At 49.0% G+C, this 25302-nt stretch overlaps 2 protein-coding genes across 8 annotated transcripts in view; one reads left to right on the top strand and one right to left on the bottom strand.

Moving 5' to 3' along the window:
• MTOR (mechanistic target of rapamycin kinase) overlaps positions 1–15862 on the bottom strand; it is a 104620-nt gene extending 88758 nt beyond the window's left edge. For 2 of the 5 annotated variants that reach the window (XM_077837599.1, XM_077837600.1), the window contains exons 1-19: positions 15797–15862; positions 14117–14279; positions 13661–13769; positions 12810–12872; positions 12111–12343; positions 11551–11751; positions 10615–10749; positions 9023–9298; positions 8570–8678; positions 7601–7787; positions 7295–7423; positions 5443–5687; positions 4721–4936; positions 3826–4031; positions 3053–3175; positions 2553–2642; positions 2367–2459; positions 1681–1815; positions 1172–1301 (exon numbers count right to left, since the gene is read on the bottom strand). In XM_077837599.1, the coding sequence (XP_077693725.1) occupies positions 1172–1301; positions 1681–1815; positions 2367–2459; positions 2553–2642; positions 3053–3175; positions 3826–4031; positions 4721–4936; positions 5443–5687; positions 7295–7423; positions 7601–7787; positions 8570–8678; positions 9023–9298; positions 10615–10749; positions 11551–11751; positions 12111–12343; positions 12810–12872; positions 13661–13769; positions 14117–14236 (2800 nt within the window). In that variant the 5' untranslated portion in view covers positions 14237–14279; positions 15797–15862. Of the gene's footprint in view, positions 1–1171; positions 1302–1680; positions 1816–2366; positions 2460–2552; positions 2643–3052; positions 3176–3825; positions 4032–4720; positions 4937–5442; positions 5688–7294; positions 7424–7600; positions 7788–8569; positions 8679–9022; positions 9319–10614; positions 10750–11550; positions 11752–12110; positions 12344–12809; positions 12873–13660; positions 13770–14116; positions 14280–15796 lie in introns of those variants that run through there. The other 3 variants (XM_077837601.1, XM_077837602.1, XM_077837603.1) reach the window with 2 other exon arrangements.
• A 172-nt stretch (positions 15863–16034) lies between these two features.
• UBIAD1 (UbiA prenyltransferase domain containing 1) lies at positions 16035–24626 on the top strand. Of its 3 annotated transcripts, XR_013348359.1 has the most exons (4): positions 17068–17190; positions 17575–18140; positions 20047–23500; positions 23988–24626. XR_013348359.1 is itself a non-coding variant. In XM_077837246.1 (3 exons), exons 2-3 carry the CDS (start codon positions 17618–17620, stop codon positions 20532–20534), a joined length of 1011 nt encoding a protein of 336 aa, XP_077693372.1. In that variant the 5' UTR covers positions 16035–16354; positions 17575–17617; the 3' UTR covers positions 20535–24626. The 3 variants fall into 3 exon arrangements, 2 of the variants coding, with proteins under 2 accessions (XP_077693372.1, XP_077693371.1); XM_077837246.1 differs by lacking the exon at positions 17068–17190 and adding an exon at positions 16035–16354 and having other exon boundaries at positions 20047–24626; XM_077837245.1 differs by having other exon boundaries at positions 20047–24626.
• Positions 24627–25302: the final 676 nt, after the last annotated feature.

Here is a 25302-nt window from a genome sequence, read left to right as displayed (position 1 = left end):
AAGCACTGAACTGTGCAATGGACAGTAAAGCCTGTGCTCCTGAAACAAAGCTCATTCTAGTGCAAGAATACGTAATGGAACAGGTTAGAAGGTACTTTGAGAGAGAAAAACTAGGTTTAAGCTGGTAATTGTTTAAAAAGTCTTTCTGGTTGATCTTCATTCTCAGAATAAAACCACTGTATTCTGCATTCCCATGAAAAGGAGAGAAGGGGAACGGGGAGAACTTTCAAAGGAGTCAAACAGTTCTCGGGGAGTGGTGCTGTGACCTTGTAGACAAGCAGTCCTAGGTAAACCCTGTCAACTAAATGTAACATTTTTAAGGGGACACCATCAGCTTAAACAATTCCCCACACATTTGCCTGAAATTTATGGACTATTGCTGCAAGTAGCACCCAAGATCATTACAGATAAAAAATTAGAGGAGATTTTTCTCTATTGGTCATTTTATTGCACATTTGACCACATCATGTGTATTCAGATTTCCCCTATATAGGCAATCTCCCATTTCCGTTAGCCTTTCACACAACAACAGGGAAGAGAAAGACATTTTATAAGACAGGAAGGTGCAATTGTAAAACCTCAAAAATTGGCAGGGAGATATGTGACAGGTGAATTTGACTTTCACCTCTAATTCTAGTCAACAGGAACCCTCTAGTATCAACAACAATTAAAAAAAGGAGCTTGGCATGGAACCCTCAAAGTATTTTCTGTTTCATGCATACTAATGCTAATACTGTGTGCTTTCCATCCATAGATCTCTAAGCATGTCACAAATGCAGGTCAGTATTATTAGCTCTTTTTTAACAAATGATGAAAGAGGTATTGAGATGTGACTCACCTGAAGTCTCAAAGGCAGAGCTGTGGAAAAAACTAAAGGTCTCTTGACACTCTGTCCTATGCCCTGGCTACAGATAATGCTGCTTTTTCATAGCTTAAGTCATTTCATTTTTGAGTGAAAATCCTGGTTATGTGTAAAGCCCATGGAGTTTTTGGGAAACACTATTGGTTAGTATCCATCTAGCCCACCTCTCAGTACTGACTGAGGAAACCACCAAGATGCTGTATTACGTCACTTTCATCTTTAGTTCCTGTGCGGAATGTAAAAACCAAGGCCCCTTTTAAACTAAACAGTGCAGGGTGCACACTCTTTTCCCAGTCTCCCTCTGCTTACAAGAATCCTGGCTGGATTTAGACTCCGACAGGCTGACAGCCGAAGCGTCTCGTGACTGGTCAATCATGCCAATATTCACTTTGTGCTTGTAAGGGTCCAAAGCCCCCAACAGTCCCAGCACACGGATAGCCTAGCAAGGGAGAAAAATCAAAAAAGAGAAGGCATGTCAAGGCATATCACCCATGCTAAGATCAAAACATTAAATGAAGCCTGAACCCAGGGCTCTGGGTAGCTGGAGGAGGGAAGGGGAAGAAGATCGGGTGGTGGGAGAGACAGTCCCATCATATTCCAAATAGAGTGTACTGATTCTTCCCATCCACTGAAGTGAGCAACTTAACTAGCTTCCATTCACAGCCCCTTTAGAGTCCTGCCCATTATGCCAAACTATTCCTCAATCAACCCCAACAACAAATCAGTCGTTCGTTCAGAAGGTTAGCATGACTGACCTCGCCTTCTCATGCAAGTATGCAGAAGAAGCTGCCACTGGGAAGTGAGCTTTGAGTTCCTACCTCTCTCCGAGTGCCCTGGTTCTGCTCGGTCTTCAAGAAATTGAGCAGCACATCCAGCAAGGTTGGGTATTTCCTGTACGGCTCCACCACATAACCCGTGCTGGCCACCAGTTGTCCCAGCGTCCACAGAGCCACCTGGAACAAATATAGCCCCAAATGGTTAGTTATGACCAGGCCAAGCAGCAAGTTACTAGTTGTCCTGTCACACCAGAGTCATTTTTCTTCTTTTAAAACATCTCAACTTCTGATTGCCTTCCATAGGCCTTGACACTGGAATCCTCCACAAACAGGGTTTCTTTGTTAAGGGAAGGTGAAAAGTCAATTAACACCTGGCAACCTACAAACCTCAGGCTTATACAACACACACCACACCACTTGGAGATATGACGTTTTTCTCCATCTCCTTCAGTCAGTGTTGGAAACGTCTCTGCAGCACTGAGCCTGATGCCAGTGTCTTCCACGAAAACTACTGACCTACGCTGGGTTCTCCAGCCATGGGGCAGAACACCCTGGTCACGAGACAGAGTGGCACTACAATTTCCATCAAGAACGGACTCGGCGCTCCATGAGAGACTGACATTCTGAGCGAACGGTTTTTAGTAGCTCTCATTGCGCGCACTGACATTTTACTGTACGCTTCTGGTCACAGAGGACAGCATGGCTTAGGGCAGGTGTCATATACGCACCTGTCTTTTCGCCAGCAAGGAGGAGTCCTGGAGCATGTCCATGATTATGATGAAGAGCTCATCCACCCACTTCCTCATCTCCAGCCCACTGACCTGTAGACAGAGGAAGGAAGGGCTCTCATCTAGAACTGTTACAGGATTAGGCAGCAATGATAATGCCTCCACATAAAGCTGCAATACCCTTACCTGTGCCAGCTCCCCTATGGTGGCCAAGACATTATTAATCACCCCTGGATTTGGATCTGGGTCAGGATCTTTCAGTTTCACAATCAATGCCTGTTTGATGACATACAAAAAGTTAGACTCCTCTGAGAAACTTCTCCCCCCTGCCCTGCACTGAGCAATCTCTTCCCTGACTCCTGCACTGGAAATGCCAGTAAGACAAAGCCCTTAACAGATGCTCATCGGTGCCAACGTATGTTTCAAAGATTTACAACATATTTCTATTACACCTTTCGGGTTTCTGCACATCCAATGTCTATCCAGATCAAGCAGCTGCACACACTCAGGATTGTAGTAGGGACCACACTCCGGGTTGTAGTAGGGACCACACTCCAGTCTGGTTATTATGCCATTACAGAGCAATGAAAATGGTGCCGCTCATGGTCACAGTTATTGTGTGATACACCTGTGTGCCAAAAGATCTCCTCCACCTAAAGTCAGCAGGAATTTGAAGAAGGCCCTACCTTAAGGATGGGCTCCATATACGGACGAATGAGTCGTGGGGCATTGGAAACCAAGTGACCCAACATCCTGGCGCTCTGCTCCTTTATTCTGCCAACACCACTGTGTTCCAGCTCCGTCAGGATCTGCACAAAGGGCAAACCAGATGCATTCAAGCAGAGCGAAGGCTGGAGAGCCAGCGTTTCCACATAAGGCAGCAAACAACGGAAGAGAGCAAAATAACAAGACTGATCCCATCCTCCTCCGCAACTCACAACTCAAGTGTCAAATGAGAAAGCAATCTCAGAAGCTGTAAACACGGGATCAGCCAAGGGTGCCCAAATGAGGCCATGGCTAATTTGCATAAAATGGAATGGAGTGCAACCAGACCCAACCCTAATGGGGAGGGAAAGCCTGTGGGATTATACTCTTGGGCATGTGATAATACACCTCAGTCCGAACAGAAGGCCCCTCCACTCAAGGCAAAAAGCGTTGCCCATGCTGGGACCTGAAGTTACTACTGTCCTCTCCACCCGAACATGGAAGTTGGTGACTGCAAACCGCATAGAATTCTGAGGGCCACTGGTGCAAATAAATAAAATGAAGATGTCAACACTCACTAGGAAAGCATTGTCTTAGAAGTATCAAGCTGGGTTATAAATGGCCTTCCAGAAAGGGAGACCGACACTGCACTGCAGCTGTTCTAGAGCTGGACAGTCTGAATTCTTTAATGCCACCATCCCCACCTCAGTTAATAAGGACTCCATCCCCATCCTTAGCTCCCTGTCTCTGTTACCTGTATTAACATCTTGCGCAGGAAAGGCATGACAAAGGCAGGGTTCATGCTGCTCAGCCGGCCCACGGTGCAGATAGCCAGCTCTCGGATTTCAAACACCTGATCGTTCAGGGCCACAAAGAGAGCCTGCAGATTTTCTGCCTGGGCAAGATGGGCATCAAACCTCTCATCCAAGGAGGCCAACACACAGTAACGGATATCGGGGTCTGCAAGAGCATGATCACTTGTCTTCGCTCATGTTCAACTGCTGTTCTGACACAATCTTGACAGACACACTAAATTACATACCACCTTCTTTCACCGGAGAGCTACTGTTAATGAACAATCCTGCCAAAACCTTGGAGCATGTGTACAAGGACCCCAATGAGCGAGACCCCTGAAGAATCTACCCAATGGTGTCTCACTATTACTCTGTGCTGCCAAACAAGACACCCAGGTTTCATGTCCAAGACAGTCTGTTGCTCCTAAGCTAGTGTGACTGGAAGCACCATGGAGAAAGGGCAAAGCAGCCCCAGGTGACCACTCAGGTGACCATTCAGCCATTAACAGAATCCACCCAGTAAAAGGGGAAAAAGAGAGTGAGGTTCAACAAAAGGAGCTGGTCCCTCCTGAGTAATAACAATTGAGACTGTGATGTGGGACAGGCTCATACAACAAGGCAAGAGGCTGGAGTGAAATTCTGAGGCCTCCACCTAGAACAGAGAATCTCTGGGGTTACATCATTCTGCACTTGCTCTCTGCTAATACTCCCAAATCTGGGGATGGATTCAGAGGTCTGGAATCCATTTTATTTAGAAAAAGCGATTGCCTGGGTTATCGGAAAACAAGCCTGAACACTACCACAACCCTCTGTCCAGGCTCAGACAGCTGTATAGTGGCTAACCCAACACATTACCTGGGTCTGTTATCCCAACCACGAGCAGTTTGCTGAGAACGTCTGCCACCACCTGCACTGCAGTCTGGCTGACCACATGGGCATGACCACTGATCAAGTGGATGGAGGGCGTGAGAAGGCGAGAGCAGGTGCGGGCCGCCTCCATCCGGATCTCCTTGTGCTCACTGTTCAGGAAGTGATCCGCACAGTGCCGGACAAACTGGGTCAGAGAATGGCCTGGATGGGAGTGGGGAAAACAGAGATTGGTTCTCACACAGGTTTACACCTCAGAGATTGGACTTTCCAGGGATACAAACATGGAGCTGCAGACTGAGTGTGAGGGACACAGTCACTGTTGGGTTTAAAGTCTCTCCTCCTGTAACAGAAGCAGCTGCGTAGATGGAGTCAGCCAGAGCATGAGCTAGGTCAGCTCTTCTCTTCTGTGCCAGCCAGGGAAAAGGCAAGTCCTTCCTTAGATGCTTTTAAATCCATTTCTGGATTGTAATTCTAATTACAGTATATACATATTTTTGTTACTGTGCACCCTCAACAGGTGACGCTTTCCAGAAGACTTCCAAAACTCTGCAGTGAATTCAGGTGTGGGAACATACGCAGGCCATGGATATTGTTCTGCAACCTTAATTACAGCGTCCGTAGCCTGCAGCGACAATACTGACATGCACGCTTTCTGGGAGAGCCCTAACGCCTCTCACATCCACCCTGCTGCTTGCTTCACACCTTACCTTCGAACTCGAAGCTGCCCAGTGTGCGCAGGGCGAGGGTGATGCTGCCCACGTCGCTGGCCTCAGGGATGTTGGTGAGGCTAGGAGAGGCCAGCTGATGGGCAAGGCCCTTGGGCATGCCTGGGTGCCGGAGAGGTTTGTGCATTAGAACGAGAGAGAGCATTTTCAGCAGTCCGTCCTGGATGTCCTTCTTCAGCTGGGGGATCTGGCGACTCAAGTCATAGAGCACAGCGGTCAGAGCAGGGCTGAGGGTGATAAGCAGGCAGACACTCATTAGGACAGGAACAAGAATAGTTTCATGTTTTGGCTTCTCATTCACGACTGTAACTTTGCCCATGAAAGCATCACCTGGGGTGTTTATAATGTCACAGCAACACCAACTATCGCAGCACAGCTGCCTTCGTGCTAACACCAGAGCTAACAAACCAACTGCTTGGATTCTAGCCCACACTGTTGTGTTAGGCAGTACCAGGAATTATCTGCATGGTGAAACTCTAGAGGAGAGTCGTGCAAGGCACTCTGCATCGGGCTACCTTTGAACACTGCTCTGATGTTTCACAGAGAGCAGAATGCAGCTGCAGGTTTATTTTAGTAGCACCTTCTGTGTTGGGTGCCTCATTCCTATACTCTGTAGGCAAAGGCTACCAATTCACGTCTAGGAGTTCACTTTAGTCTATGAAGCACTGTGCAACCTGGGAGCTAGCTGTTTGAAAGACTGCTTTTACCCATATCCGCCATCCTGGCTGAGGAGATAAGCTGGGACACTTGTGTTAGGAGTCCCCAGATATGAACTCTGAAGGTGGGGGAAGGCTAGAGGTAGGATAGTCAGACCTCGAATTCACTTCCCCTGTGGGTCTGACACAGCTGGAATGCGTTGGCCTTCAAGGTTTTCCTGTTTGCCCACGTTTTTGCCTAAAAGGAGTGTGAGTGCTGGGAAGCAGGGGAGTCTGCTCTTGACTTTGCTTGGACTAGTTATTTTATAGAGCAATTCTTTACATGATGACACGTTCTCAGAACCCAAGAGACATCTCACACTGAAGACAAATTGTGGCTTGGTGCCTTCTCAGAGGAGTAACCTCCTCCCAGCAGGATGTGTACGCACTGACAGTGGTGGAGGAGTTGAGCTGGCAGCTCCAGGCATGGCATGGGAAGCTCAGCACAGCAATGCATGCACATGCTGAATTTCAAATGCTGGCCCTGACTTCCACACATGGGTAAGTGCTGAGCTTGAATAACCAGAGCAGCAGAAAGACACGTATATCCATTTTACACACCTAAGTGTAACCATGGCTGGATTTGGTCATGGGATAAAATTACCCGTGTTTGAAAATCGTGCCTTTTCTGGTATGTTTCACTTTTGAGGGGAGTGTGCGAATTAGCTGACTCGAATGCACACCCTCACCCCAGCTGCCATCCCAAGAGCTGAAGGATTCCTTCTCAAGAAAAGAGAATAGCTTCTGGAGTATTTATACGCCATAAGAAGTTGTTTTTTTGGCTCCTTGGATATAAAGATTAGTTCTCACCCCTTATCTCAAAAAGAATTAAATTAGTAACACCCCAGTGTTATTTTCATCCTGGTATTTGGCTTCTCAATGGCATGGGTGGAATGTCTTAGGAATTTCCCTAAAGCAGGACACTCAGGGAACTATTTCCTGCAACTCAGGAAGGCAGACAACAATATAGTGTTTGCTAAGGGAAAGCATTTGACAGGCTTTTCTCTGAGGCTGATTAAGAAATCTGCCTGCTGGAGTTTCATAACTCACTTTTATACATACAGTGATCACTGTTGCTCATGGCCAACAATGCCACCCAGTGGCTAATGGAAAAACTTCCTAACATATCTTATATCTACCTCAGTCCCACGGCCAACATGGGTTCCAGAAGCTCTTTGATGTCCTGCTGGATGCAGGGTCCCATAGCTCGTGCCAGCATGCTGATGCAGGTGAAGACTGTAGCATCCACCTGCATGGACTTCTGCCTCCTGAAAACAGACACCATAAGAGCTATTTATCTCAGAATGCAATCCTGCGTATCTCTTCAACCCTCTCACTTATCAAAGTCTCATGGGAACACCTATCAGTTTAATAAGCTGTCACACCCAAAATTGCATGATCAGCAGGTGTCTATCCAAGATCCTCTCTAACCTTCACACACTCACTTGTGGGCAAAATCTTTTGGTGGGAGTGCTGCTTTGATGATTTCAAGGACCTTGGACAAGTAGGCCTGGAACTCAGACCTCACGGCCACAGAAAGCAATCCCAAGGCTTGGAAGGCTGCTGTTCGTTCCTTCTCCTTCTTCACACAGCTCAGGATGTGGTTCATTGTGTCCGGAAGGTACTGATCAGCTGATCACAGGAGCAGAACAAGACAATCAATGAGTTCATTTGGCCTCATAGAGGGAAGCAAACTTTGAGATTATGAGAAACCAAATTCCTAGTGGCCTGTGTGGCTAAAGGCTCAGTCGTCCCTTTCATACGGTCCCCACTACAGAAACAGTGTAAGAGAGAACCTGGCAATAGTCATTAAAAGACGCTTCCCGTAAGCAAGATTCCAAGGAGTTTATTACTTGTTACTGCAGTGACCGACTAGGATTTGGAGGTGAGGAGAGACACTAATAAAGCTTTAAGGTAAGCCCAGTTAGAGCCATATTGACAGTGCTCCTCCAACTCCAACTACTTTGGTTGTTCTCAGCACTTTGAGTGATTCAACTTTTGAAAGGCCAGCTGGGATTTTCTGTCATCCACAGACGGGAAATCCAGATTGGACGTGGCTGGTAACTGGGATATAAGTGAAGGGAGGAAGAGGGTACAGATCAGCACGGAACATGGCATGCTGAGGGTGCATGAAAATGAGGTACTGTTTTGATTAAGGCCCTCAACATGGAGTCCAGGCAAGGGCTTTCACTCTGCCAGCTTTACAAAGCAGCAAGCTCCCACCGGATGTCAAGAGAACAGTAACTCTCACTACTTAAAGTAGGAATCAAAGTGCCTGTCTGTACAATGCCAAACACCAGGATTTCTGCTGCTGCATTACCTGTACATAGGTCAACGGGACCACGTGAGCTAGAACCTCCCCAACTCACCTTCAGCTGCACCCCCAGCTAAAGCCCAGCTGCAAGACCCCTCACCTGTGAAGGCAGAAGGCCGGAAAGCAGCCAGCCGTGGCAGTAAATTGAGGATTGTCATCTGGATCAAAGAGTTCTTGCTGGTTCTGCACTTCAAAACCCAGAGGCACACCTGAAACCAGAGGGGTTGGGCTTTAAAGGGTGCCCTGTCATCCTTGCCATGTGGAGATCGCAAGGTTTTCCACTGTCATTCTGCTGCATCACTCCTCAGGAAGGGTTATAATTATACCTGTGCCACAGAGGGCTACACTGAGGCACAGAGAAGTTAAGTAGATCACTCCAGGACACACAGGAAACCAGCATCAGAGCCAGGAATATAGTTAATGGGTTGTCACCATGAACCAACTATTGGGCCATATTGCCTCCCAGCAAAGGGAATGGAAGGAAGTCACACTAAGAGTCTGGCCTCTCTGCAGGGGATTTGGGGAGGCCGCTAGAGAAAAGCCCACAGCTCACCTGATCAAACTTCTCCTCCATCAGATCCCGACAACATCGACTCTCAACCAACGTTGACTTTGCTGGGACAGGCGAGGCTCCAAACCCCATGATTCCTTGATGGGGGCTGTACCCCAGGAGCCCCACCAAGGCGTTCGACTGTGGGGGCTGTACAGACTGGAAGCTGGTGAAAGGGGTGATGTGCCGAGGCTTTGTACCGAAGCCCAGCAGGTCTTTGCAGTATTTGTCGTGCACCATCTGCTGCTGCGTGATCTCCTCCATCTCCTCTCTAAGGCGCTGGGCACAGAAAAAAAACACTTTCAAAGGCAGTTAAACAGAAGAGGACACACACAACTAACAAACTCATGGATCCCACACCAAGGGGGCTGTCTAGCACGGACTGAACTGCAAACCAGACGTGACATCCAGGGACCTTCCATGCAATAGATTTTCCTGCCAAGTGGCCAGCAGTGACGCAGCACGGGCAAAGAATTCTCTTTTTGGCTTCAGAGTGGGAAAGAATCAGGGTCACGCAGTGAAAGTCACTGAACAAGGCAGGCTAGGTATGGCAGTGGCCCTAACTCTCGTGGGAAATGCTGTTCCCTTTGGTTGAGAAGACAGTGAATGCAGGGTTGGAAGTGGTGGGGATAGCCTAGATGATGTCTCGAGGTCCCTTCTAGCCCTACAGTTCTGTAATTCTGTGAATTCACAGTCTAGCAGGAGTGTGCTGAGTTTCACACGATTAAACAGTACTGGGCACTAACCTGACCCTCACTTCCAACACATTCAACCACTTCCTATGAACCCACCAGTCCCTACAAAAACACCTTCATTTCAAATTTAATTGGTGCCAAGTTACTGCTTAAATTAAACACTCCATATAAGGTTAGAACCTATCAGGCGACCATCCTATAGCACACACATAGAACAGATAGTGAGGTATCTGTCCTACCACATACGGTCACAGGGCACAGCATAACGCAAGAAAGGTTTGAAGCTACAACTGGGAAAAGATTGTGGAGGAGTAATTGAAACTAAAGAGGGAGAGAGACCTATTCACGCACCTTGTCCATCCCAAGGGACGGAGGCAGAATTGTTCCCTGAAGGACATTCTCTAGTGCTTTTTCTAATCTAATTTTAAAAGTCCCAAGCAATTGGGTTTTCACCCTCTCTTTTCCCTTGGGAGACTGCCCAACCTCTCATTTAATTTACTGCCAGGAAGTGTTCCCACTTTCTCTGGCTATACCCTCCTATAACACCCTGCGCAATTCCTCTCTTTCCTTTGTGCTTATATCCCACAAATATCTGTACTTGCTGCCCCACACATCCAGTTGTCTCTTAAAGCTATTTAATGTCACTTTCCATCATGAATGAACCCTCCTGTCCCTAAACATTTGTTACTATTCGACTAATTCCCTTCACTTTGCCACTGTGTTTGTGACAATGAAATGCCCTAGACCCCAGTTGCTTGTGAACTTCTCCAGCTCAATCAACCCATTTCCAACCCAAGTGGATTAGTCGCATCTGCCCCACTTTATTAAACTGAATGAGGAGACACCTCCATTCGGCCAACCATAGCACCAGACTGGTTGCCATCTTGATAAGTTACTCACCTCGCCCTCCATGCTGCTGATTCTCACTAATTCATTGAGGATCAGTAAGGCACCATGGATTCGGTCGTCACGATTCATACCCTTCTCCTTGGCCAAAGTCTCATCAAAACCTCTCTCTGCCTCTTCGTATGTGTGCTGAAGATAGATAATAGCAGCCTTAACAGAGACCAAGTCCCCCACCAATGTAGAACAAGGGAATACAGCAAGTCAGTAATTACTGGGAGCCCATAAGTCCCAGGAACGGCTAAAACCTCAGCTGATCGACACTAGAATGGAGCGCTGGATAGTTCTGACCCAGTCTACTCTGGCAACCAACCTGTTTTCAACAGAAGGAGTGGACAAGGAGACCTGCATCTTCCATCCTCTCTTAAGAGCACACCATTACCACAGTGCACATGGGGATTATGTGAAATGTGTGTTGAGGCCTTTCAGTGCTTAGCACCCTGGTTATGTTGCCAGTATAACGTGTGCTCAGGTCTCACTGTGTCAAAGTAGTTTGATCGCATTGTTCAAGCCTCACATGTGGATTTAGAACTCCACACTGTCAAATAAGTACAACCCCTGGCTGCAGTGTTGTAACCTTGCCACTGCTGACGGGCTCTTTGATCACTGATGCTGAAGATACTTTGAGGTAGCAGAACCTAGAAAATCTGCATGTGTCCTAACTACTGAGCATTCTGTTCTACTGTTGGCAACAAGTTACAGAAAGTACAGTAGATCCCTGGTGGAATGGAGCGTCTCACGTGCTTTTGTAGAGGGTAGTGTAAACAGTTTGGTTCAGCATGCTCTAGAGGCCAAACCATTTTCAATCCTGATTGAGAGAGGCCAACACCTACTGACATATGGGGATCAGTCTCTTGGCTTTTGGTGTGGACGCTGAAGCTTCTCTGAACTCTGGAGGAAAGCTGTTCCAAGATTAAGGGATTATTTCCTTACTCTGTACCACTGTGGCTTCTGCATCTCTTTTGGCTCCCGCTGGGTGGTGAGGATAAGGCAGGCTCGTAAGGCAGACACGGCTCCCTCTCGGATGGCCTGCTTGGGATCCCACACAGCAACAAAGATGTTATCGAAGAACGGCTGCACCTGCTGGAAGAAGAAGGTGGGCACGCTGATCGCCAGCTCACGTAGGACCAGAACCTGGAGAGAAGGAGAGAGATGGTGGCGTTAGGCACAGATTGGAATTCAGAGACTGACTCCTTCCCTGTGTCTGTTTAGACTGTAAGCGTTTGGGGGGCAAGGACTATCTGCTCTGCATTTGTACAATGCCTAGCATAATGGGGCCTCATTCTTGGTTGGTCCCAAAAGACTTTCATAATGAACACGGTTTATGGCAGACCAGCTAGCCAGCATCACAGCTTCTCAGATATACAGTTGTAGCCATTCCAGTCCCTGGCAGCTCTCATTCACTGCATCTGCCCATCTATATACATCGCTCCCATCACCACTACTCATGAGCAGCCAGCCCTTTCCCAGGAAGGCTGAAGAGGAGTACGTACAGCCGCGTGTCTTCGACCTTCATTCCTATCAGCTCCCAGCCACTCCAGAGCCCGTTTCACCTCGAACTCCACATATTCCGCCGTGAAGGTATCACCTGCCAGAGCAAGGCGCCCGATGGCCTTGGACGCCATCTCCATGACAACAGGGTCATTGGAGGGGAGGAGGTTCCGAAGGTAATTGGCAAACCTGCCGATGCGGGTGGCATTGCCTCCCTCAACGCCGATAAGGCTCGCTGGGGAGAGGGAGAACAGGAGTGAAAGCTCTGCCACTGAGTCAGCTTGCCCGACAGTAGGGTAGTCCCTGGAGAAGAGTTAGTATTCCCTATCCATTCTTTAGAGACTCCCATTCTCTCTTCCTAAACCAAAAATCCACCAGAGAAATCAAGCAGTAGGAAAGGGTCACCAGCCTTTTAAAGTCAGAATTTGTTTAGTAAACAGGGAAGTTTATCAAGTCCTTTCCACAGGTCACAGCTTTTCCACCCTGGGATCGTGGGCCCATTCCCAATTGACAGGCATCCACATGCAACCACTACAACTGGCCCCCTTCTTGACAGTCTCAGTAGAGGCGCCAAGGACTAAACGGACTAAAGAGACTGAATGCTCCTTCACCCCTAGAGATTGTCCCTCCAGGTCAAAGTTGAGGCACACTGACAGAGGGCAGTGTGGCTGAAGTTTGCACTGCTGGTGCCTGGGTTGTACCTGCTCTGTAGATAAAGAGGCCATCAGTGTCCAGGGTTGTCAATCCGGCACCTTTCAACAGCACTAAATTCACAGAAACAATTTTAAAGTGATACTGTCAGCTTCGAAATCAGATGCGGTCAACAAAGATTTCTTTTCCTAAGTTACTTCCACCACCTCCAGACACCTTGGGGCTGGTTTGGTTATGGCTGGTGAAATCAACCCACAAGCAGTTTCTACGTCGTTAACAAAAGGCAAATGCTAAGGATACGGGGTATTTTGTTGGAAGGGTGTGTTTTTATACAAGTTACCTGCATCCTTGTGCGTCACAGCATTTGGGAAGCTTTGCCATGTAAGAATGAAAGCACAACAGGGCAAATGAGGGAGACGCTAAACAAAATGAAGGCAAAAGCCATTGAGATCCCTCCACAGGGATGGGGGCTGCTGCCCTTGAGCCAGGTGACTTTAAACAAAAAAGAATGAATGTTCTCAGGCAACAGGGAGTCCAGAGGCTTTGCCTCTTGTGACCACCAGTAAAACTGGACACGATGAGAAGTATTTTCAGAAGAGCTCAGGGCCAGATTTTCAAGTGCTCAGCACACACATTGGAGTCAGATTTTCAAGTGCTCAGTTTCCAAGGAGACACCAAAAGGGCCAGATTTTCAGAAGTGCTCAGCATCCAGCAGCTCCCATTATGACACCTACGGTCAGAATTTCAAAAGAGCTCTATATTCCATACACACTCAGTGCACTGAACTCTCTTAAATATACCGCGCATCTCTTGTGAGCACAGAGTTCTCTTGACAATCTGTCCCGATAGAACAGCAATGTGAAGGGGAAGTTCACCAGAGGCACTGAAGTCCTTCACTCACCTATAGCCAGAATGCCTCCTTTCCTCTCATTTGCATCAGAGCTAGAGACCAGTTCAAATATGTGGTGATTCAGCTGATCGTAGAAGCGGGTAGATTCCTCCTGGCTCATCTGCACAGGTAACAAATTCAGATCAATTTACCACCTCTCCTCCACTACATATGCCCCAGATAAAGAAGGGCAACAACACTTTTCAGGGCTCCCAAACTCAAAGGCAGTAAATTAACTGTGGGATCCAAACCCAGAGGAAGCAATTACATCTGCTGCCTGTGCCCCTGCCCGGTTAACCCAGCCCCTGTTCTGGTGCCTGCTTGTGCCCATCCCACTCTAGTACCTACCTCAGCATCCCAAATCTCTACCGCCCCAAGCATCCTAGCGACACACCTCACTCCCTAGCCAAATGGCACAAACGTGTCTCCCCAGCTAAAAGCTGCTGCTCCCATATCTGCAGCACTCACCTCACGGAGCTCCATGGTGACATAATGCTGCAAGTCCTTGGCGGCTTTTGCCCTGATTTCTTCATTGCGGCTCTTCAGCCCGCTGGCAAATTGCTGAAGGATGGACACGGTGCTGGACATGATGGCGGCGAGTCAGGACTCGGGGCATCAAGTCCAGTGGATCCTTTAGACAGAAAACCTGTTTATTGCTTTTAGCTAGTACAGAAGCCAATCACAGCTCCATCCACCACATGGCTCCTATTTACTGCTCCCAAATATACATCTCATGAGAAACAGAGGGCTTTCAGATGGCATAATAGCTACAGAACCCCATCAGATATATGACAGGGGTACAGGCTCCTTGGATTCCACAGACCTAGGCAGCTTTCAAGAGTTCTGGCTCGCACGGTCCTTCAGCGCACCCTAAACAAACCAGCCCCAGCTCAGCCTCCTGACTCCTGCACTCTCAGCACAAAGTGTTCATGGGCACATGTGACATGCCCAAATCAAATCCATGCCCAAATACCAAGACGGGCTTGTGCTTCAGAGGCGTTCCCAGTCAAGCAAAGTTACAAGGAGGGTAAGGACCGCTTGGTGTGCATGTCGATGTCGTTACTTCAGTTTGCTCCTCTACAACCCCTTTCATCCAAGAACCTCAAAGTTCTTTATAAGCCTCAACGCTCCTAGGGGCTGATAAGCGCTATAACCTCCAATGCGTATTTGTGCCAGCAACAGCCATTGTAATGGGATATTTAATGTTGTACATGTGTAGAGACCATCTTGATGGGTGCACTTTTTTTTTTAAAAAGTTTAAAAATAACCATTTTAGAAAGGAGGAAACCGACGCAGGGGTCTTCAAGTACGTTGCTGCAAGGCAAACAGCAGGCGAGGGGCTGGAACTACGCCTAGAACCCTAGGAGTCCTGGGTTCCTATTCCTCACTTGCCACTACTCCGCCTCACTAAAATCCCGGGGTACAGCGGATGCCCCTGAGGAATCAGGAGATAGTGTGGGATCTTTCCTGCTACCAGCATCTCCCGAGAAGCCATGATCAGCTCCCCAGGCTGGAAGAGTAGCCTAAACAGGCCTCTTCTGCCCTGGTGAGGGAAACGCGTTCGCAAGGAGCGGGGCAAAGGGGTGATCGCAGCCTGTCTATCCAGGGCAAGCAGGGCCTGCGCGCACCGCCCAGGGCAGAGGCCTTGCCTGCATCAGTGGGGGGCACAGATTCAACGAGCCGCGCTGGGAAAGCCGGCGCAGACCCAAGGCCAGGGTCCCCGCCACCCACTGCCCGGCCCAGGGCGGGGAGGCCCCGGGGGTGGAGCGGCGGCCGCCGGCCTGGCTGACAGCTCCGGGCACCGCTCCGCCTCGGGCACGGGAAGGGAGGGGGCAGCGGCGGGCGCTAGCCCGAGGGGAGTCGGGCACCTCCCGTGCTGCGGCCGGGAGGGGGGGGGTGGCCGGGGGAGGGACCCGCGGGAGGCCCCCTGCCAGCGCGGCTCGGCTCACCGGGCAAGCCCCCAGGGCAGCCCCCATCCCCGCTGCCGGGGCTAAGGCTGCCGGGGGGCCTGGGCCAGCCCGGCCGGCGAAGGCGCGGGGAAGGGGACGCAGCCTCCATAGGCCCCGCACTGGGGAGCCAGGCCGGGGTGTCCCTACTGAGGGGGAGAGGGATCCCTTCCCGGCGCCGGATCGGGGCCCCAGCACTCACCGCCTCCGGCCGGCCCAGCCGCGCCGGCCCCCTTACGACCGGCTCCCCAGCTTGGGCCCCGCGTTTCCCCTCCCCCACTGCTGTCGCCGGGCCGGCGAAGACGCGCTAACCAATCGGCGCTGAGGGGAATGTGACCAGCGGGTGGGGCAGCCAATAGCTTTAGGAGTGAGGAGGGGTTCCTAGAGGATCGTGTCCCCACCCCCAAATAACTGCCGGGGGCGGGTGCGGTCGGTATTGACCAATCAAAGGACATATGGTGATTTACTGACACATAGCTGCGCCAATGAGAAGTTGGGCGCTGCACGATTGCTTAGAATTCAGAGCTTGCCCCGCCTTTGGAAAGCCACATTGCTTCCGCCCTCTCTGAAGCTGCACGGCATTGTGCGCATGCGGAAATTGATTTTTTTTTTTTTTTTTTTTTAAAAACCATTGAGACGGTAGGAATTTTTCGCCCCGTGAACGCTTGGTCCTTCTATCCCCTCCAGCTTCTCGACTGCTCTGGGTGCAGCCTGTCCTGAAGAGCACCAAGGGCAGAAGAAAGGCTCTGTTACCGTAATGGTACGTATAGAAGCTAGCCACTTCTGTGACCCCTACTTTGCCTAACAGTGGAAAATAGCTATTAGCGATGATAATCGACACAAAACATTTAACGTCTATGATTTACCGGTAATATGAATGGTTAAGGGTTCATATAAGCAGACTTGTTATTGAGACTAATGATTAGATGTTAATATTCACTAATAGTTAAATATTAATTGATAATTTAATAACAGTGGCTCAGATTAACTTTCCAGGCTTTCCCTGTGGCACTTCTTACCAGATGATCTGAGTCGCCCCCACATATTAATCCCTGTGGATTGTTATCCCCATTTTGCAGATTGGGGAAAGGGAGGCTCAGAGCGGGTCAGGCTCTGACCTTGCAAGCCGTGGCAGGGATAGGCTCGTCCGTTTGCAGGAGTCTATGGGGCGGCGTGTGCATGCAGCACCCCGAACGCCAGGGTCGCAGGGCTGGGGATAGGGGAGTCTATTCTCTGGGGTTAAAGAAGGGGGATGGGGCTCAGGACTCCTGGGTTCAATCCACAGCTCTGCCACGGACTGGCTGAGTGACCCTACGGGAAGGCACCCCGCCCCCCCCGGTATTACTCGTATTCTGGGGCTCTCCCCTATCCTTCCCCCTGGGCCCCACCCGGCTGCTCCCCCGCCCCGGCCCAGGGCTCCCCTCAGCAAGCGGAACCTTGGCGAGCAGCGCCCTTGTTTCCGGAGGGGCCGGCCCTGGCTGCGGCCCACGCGGCGGCGGCTGGGGCCCACGCGGGCTGGCGGCCGGGGTCCCGCGAGAGCCGGCTCGCTCGTGAGCAGAGCCGGAGAGGCCTCCCCGGGACCCGGCTCCGCAGCAGGTGAGGGGGCCCCGGAGCCGCCCCATGCGGCGGGAGAGCAGAGTCCGCCCCGCCCGGGGCTGGGAGCCGCCGCCCCCCGCCCGGGGTGCTCCCCCTACCCGGGGGCCTTTCCCTCCCGCAGGGGATGCGGAGGTCGCGGGGGCTGAGGCGCCGCACGGGGGGGAGGAGGAAGCCGGGGAAGGACCCCGCTTCTCCGCCGGTGCCCGGCATGGGAAGGGACCCGCCCCTCGCTCTCCGCGCCGTGGGGCCCCTTCGCTGGGTGGTCGCCGCTGCCGCGGTTCGCGTCGCGGGTGTCGCCGGCGGCTCTCCCCGGGGCTGGGTGTGTCCCTGGCGAGGCCCCCGGGGCTTTCCCTTTCCTGATGCAAACTCCCCCTCCTTTCCCAGGTCTGCCACCGGCGCCTTCTCCTGAGTCAGCCGCGTGAGGAGCATGGAGTCTGAGGCTCGGAGTGAGAAGATCAGCATCAGCGCTGAGAGCCCCAGAGGCGGTGACGTGGGGGAGCTGGGCATCGGGCTGCCCAGCTCTGCCAAGAGCCGCCCAGGCACCTGGAGGCAGAAATGTGCCGCCTACGTTCTGGCCTTGCGGCCCTGGAGCTTCAGCGCCTCTCTGACCCCAGTAGCCCTGGGCAGTGCCCTAGCCTATCGGTCCCATGGATCCCTAGACCCAGGGCTGCTAGTGGGCAGTGCAGTGGCTGTCCTGGCTGTGCATGGAGCAGGTAACTTGGTTAATACCTACTATGACTTCTCCAAGGGCATTGACCACAAGAAGAGTGATGACCGGACATTGGTGGACCAGATCTTGGAGCCTCAGGATGTGGTCCGGTTTGGGGTCTTCCTCTATACCCTGGGCTGTATCTGTGCTGCCTGCCTCTACTGTCTCTCCACTCTCAAGCTGGAGCACCTGGCCCTGATCTACTTTGGGGGACTTTCCAGCTCCTTCCTTTATACTGGAGGTAAGGACTGTACTTCATACTCTGAGGCAGGAATTGTGTGTGAAATGTACATCTGGTGTATGTCAGCTGCTTTGGTTCATTATCTGTGTTCTCTTCTCCATGGATGGAGCTGAGTTTGTATTATCTGAACAGTTCCTCATTTGTTATTAGCCAGATCTAGTTTAAACTGAAAAGTAAACTAAAGAGGTGTTTTAAGAAATGCACCCAAAATTAATGAGTAACACTGATGTAGAGTAGGAACGTGAAATTTTTTTGTGGGACTTATGAAGATAAAATGTGTTTTGCTTCTTCAGTTCTGCTGCTGGGTGGTTCAAGAAACACCCAGTGTGTTGCTATAGATAAGATTAAGCAATTTCTAGGGCTTGGAGGATATCATTTGAAAGATGTAGCAGCTGATAGTTTAACCTGATGGTTGCATCTGTTCAGGGCCAGATTCTAACATCTGTACTCATAGGAACATAAGAATGGGCCTACTGGGTCAGACCAAAGGTCCATCTAGCCCAGTATCCTGTCTTCCGACAGTGGCCAATGCCAGGTGTCCCAGAGGGAATGAACAGAACAGGTAATCATCAAGTGATCCATCCCCTGTCGCTCATTCCCAGCTTCTTGGCAAACAGAGGCTAGGGACACCATTCCTGCCCATCCTGGTTAATAGCCATTGATGGGCCTATCCTCTATGAATTCATCTAGTTCTTTTTTGAACCCTGTTATGGGTCTTGGCCTTCACAACATCCTCTGGCAAGGAGTTCCACAGGTTGACTGTGCATTGTGTGAAGAAATACTTCCTTTTGTTTTAAACCTGCTGCCTATTAATTTCATTTGGTGAACCCTACTTTTTGTGTTAAGGAAGTGTTGTTTACTACTTCTCATACCTACTTTCTCCACACCAGTCATGATTTTTATAGACCTCAATCATATCTCCCTTTAGCTGTCTCTTTTCCAAGCTGAAAAGTCCCAGTTTTATTAATCTCTCCTCAGACGGAAGCCATTCCATACCCCTAATCATTTTTGTTGCCCTTTTCTGAACCTTTTCTAATTCCAATATATCTTTTTTTGAGATGGGGCGACCACATCTGCACGCAGTATTCAAGATGTGAGCATACCATGGATTCATATAGAGACAACATGATATTTTCTTCCTATTATCTGTCTGTTTCTTAATTATTCCCAGCATTCTGTTCACTTTTTTGACTGCCGCTGCATATTGAGTGGATGTTTTCAGACAACTATCCAATGATTCCAAGATCTCTCTCTTGAGTGGTAACAGCTAATTTAGACCCCATCATTTTATATGTATAGTTGGGATTATGCTTTCCAGTGTGCATTACTTTGTATTTATCAACATTAAATTTCAAATGTGTTAGTCTCTAAGGTGCCACAAGTACACCTTTTCTTTTTGCGGATACAGACTAACACGGCTGCTACTCTGAAATCTGCCATTTTGTTGCCCAATCACCCAGTTTTGAGAGATCCTTTTGTAGCTCTTCACAGTCTGCCTGGGTTTTAACTATCTTTAGTAATTTTGTATCATCTGCAAATTTTGCCACCTCACTGTTTTTTGCCATTGGGTAGCACTTTACTGCATGTGTAATCCCATGGACTTCAGTGTGACTGCTTGTGGAATAAGGTATTCCAGATGGGTAATGAATCTGCCCCTTAATCTTTGCTCACTGGTTGAGACTGGAGAATTGCAGACATGTTTGCTTTATTATCTTTGGAAAGGGAGAATAATAATCAGTTCTGGGGCAATAAAAGAGCATGTGTGTAGCCCTGCCCTAGCTGTGTTTGTGTTGGCTGTTTTACAGCATTTTTTAGGTGCTGCTGATCTGTTTGAGTAACATCTATTGTCCTCCATAAAGTGAATTTCACTTGGTAACACTTGTTTTCCTCTTGTTTCTTGCCACAGGAATTGGATTTAAATATGTTGCACTTGGCGACTTGGTGATCCTCATCACGTTTGGGCCCCTGGCTGTCATGTTTGCCCATGCAGTGCAGGTTGGCTATCTGTCTGTCTCACCCCTGCTCTATGCTGTCCCACTAGCCCTCAGCACTGAGGCCATCCTGCACAGCAACAACACACGGGACATGGAGTCTGACCGGCAGGCAGGCATTGTCACCCTGGCTATCCTCATCGGCCCCACGTTTTCCTACATGCTCTACAACACACTGCTCTTCCTGCCCTACCTGATTTTCTGCGTCTTGGCCACACGTTACACCATCAGCATGGCGCTGCCACTACTCACCATTCCTATGGCCTTTTCGCTGGAGAGGCAGTTCCGGAGCCAGAGCTTCAGCAAAATTCCCCAGCGGACAGCCAAGCTCAACCTCCTGCTGGGGCTCTTCTATGTTTTTGGTATTATACTGGCACCAGCAGGCACGCTGCCCAAACTGTAATGGCGAGAGCTGCTGTAGCCCCATGACTTGAGTGTTAGTGCCTGAGCTCAGGGTGCAAGTGGGAGGTTTGTTATGGATGGTGGCCAAAGCAAGAAGGCTGACTCGAGCCAGTGACCCCATGTGAATTTTATGGGCTTTGGTCTTGTTGAGATAAGCGGTTTCTCTTGTACAAGAGACTTCCGATGGTGTCTTAGGAAGCTCTCCTCTGGGAAGAGGGTTGAATTGACCATGTGGCTCTGGTGTTCTTTCGGTGCTTATTGCAATTCATCATGTGAGCAGACAGACATTTCAAGGACTTGATGCTACTGCCATTGAATTCAAAGGGACTTTCGCTATTAACTTCAATAGGAGTAGGGTTGAACCTTAAATTTGAACTCTCCCTTCCCCTGATCTGTGAATCATCCCCACGCAACATGAAGGGGATTCAGCAGCTCCACTCCTATGCTGTAGCATGTGCAAGTTACCACTGAATGCTTTATTTTTGTCAGCAGCACAGTAAAACAGATGCTGCTACTTCCCTCCTCTCATGTTCAACTTCATCTTCACCACCTGGTCTGGTTCCTCCCCCTCCCACCCCCTTGCCAAATCTTGAGTATACACTTCCAGACATCCTGGCTATATGAAATGGGGCATGGGGTGTCCATTAAGAACTGCTGACTTATGGAAGACAGCAGCTTCTGATGCTCCCACTGCTAGTTCCTCTCTACCTAGGCATTTCTAAAGCACCCATTGCTGTGGTATATAGGTGCTGAAATGGAACACAGCTGGTCCATTGCACTGAGCTTTAAGCCAAAAACAGTGAACTTCCACTCCTCCCTCTTTAAGTAGCTGGGGGCCAGAACTGCAAGTTGTACAGCTAAGAAGCTCACAAGACTTGGTAGGATGAAAAGTTCTGTTCTTGTTAAAATTTTCTCATGCCCAGACCCGTCTGCCTGAGACGAAAGGCTCTTGGTGTTAAAAGAAGCTGTCAGGCAGGGTGACAAAGCTCTGTCGACAGCTGGATATTGACTAACAGATGCTGTGGTAGCCAAGTCTCTAATAGCGAAGCATTTTCTAATTGTCATCCTCCATATCTGTTGTCTACTTAAAGTCACTTGTCACCCTATTGTAAGGAAAGCTGCTGGCAGCAAGGGAGAAAGATGGGGGCATTGCAAAAAGGAGTCTGAATTTCTGCCATGACTTTGCACAGACATCAGGATAGTGAATTCTTCTTCTCGCTGATAGGTTCCTATTCCCATTTCCAGTGGGGACCAAGGTTTTGATGACTCCTGTGATGCAGTGGTCAGTTTTGATGTTCTAGATCACTCCTCAGGATGATATCCTCATTGGTACTGGATATTCTTCCTGCATATTCTTCCACTCCAATCCCTGCTCTCCTGTAAGGATACTAATATAGCCTTCTGGATGAGTGCTGTTCCTCACAACAGATAGTGGTGTGAAACACGCAGAGCCAAACGCAGCTATGGGGATACTCCATTGACTCCATTAGGGCACAACAGGGTGAATTTGGCTCTCTCATATTTTCCCATGGTCACTGAACCCTGTTCTTCATTGGGAAATATTTTTGTTCCCTGCGTGAAATGGCAAGTGTTGATGTAAAAGCTCTTTGCAGGACTCCCTTGAAATGTCCAGATTGAATTGATCTGGACCTTGTTCTAGAACTCTAACTGCCAGGAGCACAGTGTTCCTGAGCCAGAGGGGAGGATGTTAACCAGGGCACAACGAGCCTTTTAGTTACGATCAGTAAAGTCCAGCAGGGTGTGCAATGCTGCATATCCACCTTGGGCGTGTTGTGGCAATGAGAGGTTATTCACCTGAGACTGGTGGCTGCTGTTCAGTGCTGCATGTAATGGAGGGATTATGACAACTATAAAATGGAACTGGCACAGAGATGTTATTTAGGTGGCATCAAAGTGTTCAAATGGTTTCTGGTGACTTAGCTGCCCGTTGTGATTGCTTCACAGCTGTACTCAGTTACTCAGAAGCAATCTCAGCAGGCAGGTGACAGCTTTCACCAGGCTCAGGTTCAGTTATTAAAATAAGGCGATGCCTGGATTAGACTGTCTTTCCAGGCTGCCCAGGGAAAACTACAAGGCAAGACTGATTTAAGCAGCCAGTCTGCTGCTTTGTACAGTAGAGAACTTGGCTTTGGATAGAAACCCAGTCAGAACGGGTTGATCTCTGCTGGAGGGAGAGCAGCATCTAGCAATACTTGGCAATGATTTTCTGGGTGAATGTACGCTTCTTGTTTTCGGTTGCTGGCTTAGAGCTCCAGCGGGCTGGTGATGAGCATTTGTCAAAGAACCAACTCTGTCTTCTGCCAAGCACATGCTGTCTCAGAGACTGAGGAGTGGAAGTGATGGCGAAATCAACCCCAGTGGTAGAGAGAACTATTTCCTAACAGAGCCCATTCTGCAAGATGGAATGGGTTGATCCAATTAATCCCAGGGTTGTATTGTTTGTTGGTCTCTCAGCAGATACATCCTGTGCCCTATTCTTGTTTGTTATGATAATATGTCTAGCTCTTGCATAGCTATAGTTTAATGGGGGTTGATGTGGCAATTTTTTATGCATGTATCCTAAGCCATGTTGCTTCTGACAGGCAGAATGTGAATAAGAAATTCGAGAGCTGTAGCTCTTATGGTGAAGGAGGGTGAAGAGTCTAGGAAATGGCCCTCAGTGGAACAGCAACACATAACACTATGGTTGATCCCTTCCTTACGAAAAGGGAAAAGACTCCTGGTTAGAAAGTCTGCCTGCTAGTGGGAAAGACTGGTGCTATTGCTACAGAGCTGGAGTGAGAGGTGACCCATTTCATGCGTTCGTAGCACAATTTCCTTGGGCACTCGAAGTGATTTACAGATGCAGGGATTAGAAGAAAACGTGTCCAGACTGCTTCCATTCGTAACCAGAAGCATACACAGCAGACTTTGGAAGTCTTGGGGGTGTGAGGTGCTCTGTGGATGGTAAGGGAGCTGGAAACGCCTGGATTATAATCATAACCATCTCCTTTGTTTTCCCCCAGTGGCCTTGGGCAAGCCACTTAATTTCTCTGTGCCTTGGTTTTTCCACCTGTAAAATGGTGCTTACTGTTGCCTACCTCACCGGGTGTTGTGGGGTTAATGTCATTTGATAAAGAGCTTTGAAAGTAAGAAGTGCTGTGCTGGGTATTTTCTCAGGCATTCTGCTTCTCAGGCCTTACTTATACGGGAAGATCTTTTTGGTATAATACAAGTTGTGAATTTAAACCAGTAAAGTTATACCAGTATTGCACCATGTGTATGATCTTATTCTGGTATGAGAGGCCCCTTCTTGGTTTAATTTATGTTGCTTGGGACAGGATCTAAGCTAAACAAAAGCCATGCTTGTGTGCCCAGATGGGGATTTATACTAGCATCACTGGTAAAACTTTCCATATAGACAAACCCTAAGGCAACCTGTCTTGTGTTACAGGGTCTGCGCTGAGGATATTGGGTGTCCAGCACCTCTTCTGATCATAGGCCTTTTCAGTTTTGATCAGGCCACTTGCAATAAGCTGTATTGCTGCATGCTGAGTCTCTGCTGGGAGCTGAGCAGACCTGTAGCACATCTGGCCATCTTATATATTAAATGGCCTCCTGACCTCTCCTCTCGCCCAGGTAGTGGTTCAGTGAAGTGTCTATAAACGTTCCATTTTTAACAAACCATGGTTAATCATTTTAAATGGCTCCATGTTGTGTTTCTGGGCTTGGATCAGAGTGGTCTTCTGGGAGAACGTTTCCTATGGACACTCCTCTGCACAGCTTTGGAGTGGAAGCACTGGAAAGCACTCACCCTAGGTATGCATGCGGTAGGCTCCTTTGACCGTAAGAGCCCTCTTGTGAACTAGGCAGCCCTGTCCTTGTATGTCGAGGGATAATCCGTTCAATTGAAAGGGCAAACGTATGTTTTAGGGCAGACGTTAATAGGTTTTGGTGATCTAATCTATCAACAGAGTCTTCTTTGGGATACACCTTTCTATGCAGGGCACTGTTGAGCCTGAGCATTTGTAATTCTGAGACATACTTCAATTGAACTTTGTCTTTTTAATAAAGATAAACTTGCTTATCAATACATGGATGTTCTCCTGCTTTTCCTGTGTCAGAGTCCAGACTCCTGACTTCCTTGCAACTTTTTAGATGGTTGCATTTGCGCCGCAGGTCCTTGGCAGCATGCTGCCCCCACCGGTGTTTCATCTGGGCCATAAACCAGGGTAAAGGATTATTGGGAAGCTTTCTGGAGTAGCTGTGGTCACTAATGCCTGCCTAGTGCACAGGAAAGTTTGAGCCTCTTCAGTCTTATTTTGCCACTCAAATCATATTTCTCCTGCCTGGTTGCCTTGCTCTCTCATTTACACAGGGCTGAAACTATTGGGATGCAGGGCTATGGCCAGAATGGGAGGTCTGTGGGATAGGGGGAATTTGTTCATTTATATTTTATATTTTTCCTTTTGTGGATTCTGGTTTAAAGTGCCTCCAAGTTCCATCCTTTGTTACATGTATCTGCAGCAGAGCCCAGGAGCTATAAACCCTTGTGGCAGGGAAAACTGCCCCAAGGGACTAACGTTTTTACCTGCAGCATAATGCTACTGTTAAATGCTTTGGAGTGATTCACAGTCTGACTTCGCAGCCTATAAATAACTGTTTTAGCAGATTATAAAAGGTGCGGGCTGATCCCTTATTTAGGCCTCAAGAGACAGCATGGTGTAGAAGGAGTTTGGGACGAAGAGTAAGAACTGCATACTGGTGCT

Source organism: Eretmochelys imbricata, chromosome 18 (assembly GCF_965152235.1).
Source record: "Eretmochelys imbricata isolate rEreImb1 chromosome 18, rEreImb1.hap1, whole genome shotgun sequence".
Lineage (NCBI taxonomy): Eukaryota > Metazoa > Chordata > Testudines > Cheloniidae > Eretmochelys > Eretmochelys imbricata.
This window is presented reverse-complemented; position numbering and strand designations above follow the sequence as displayed.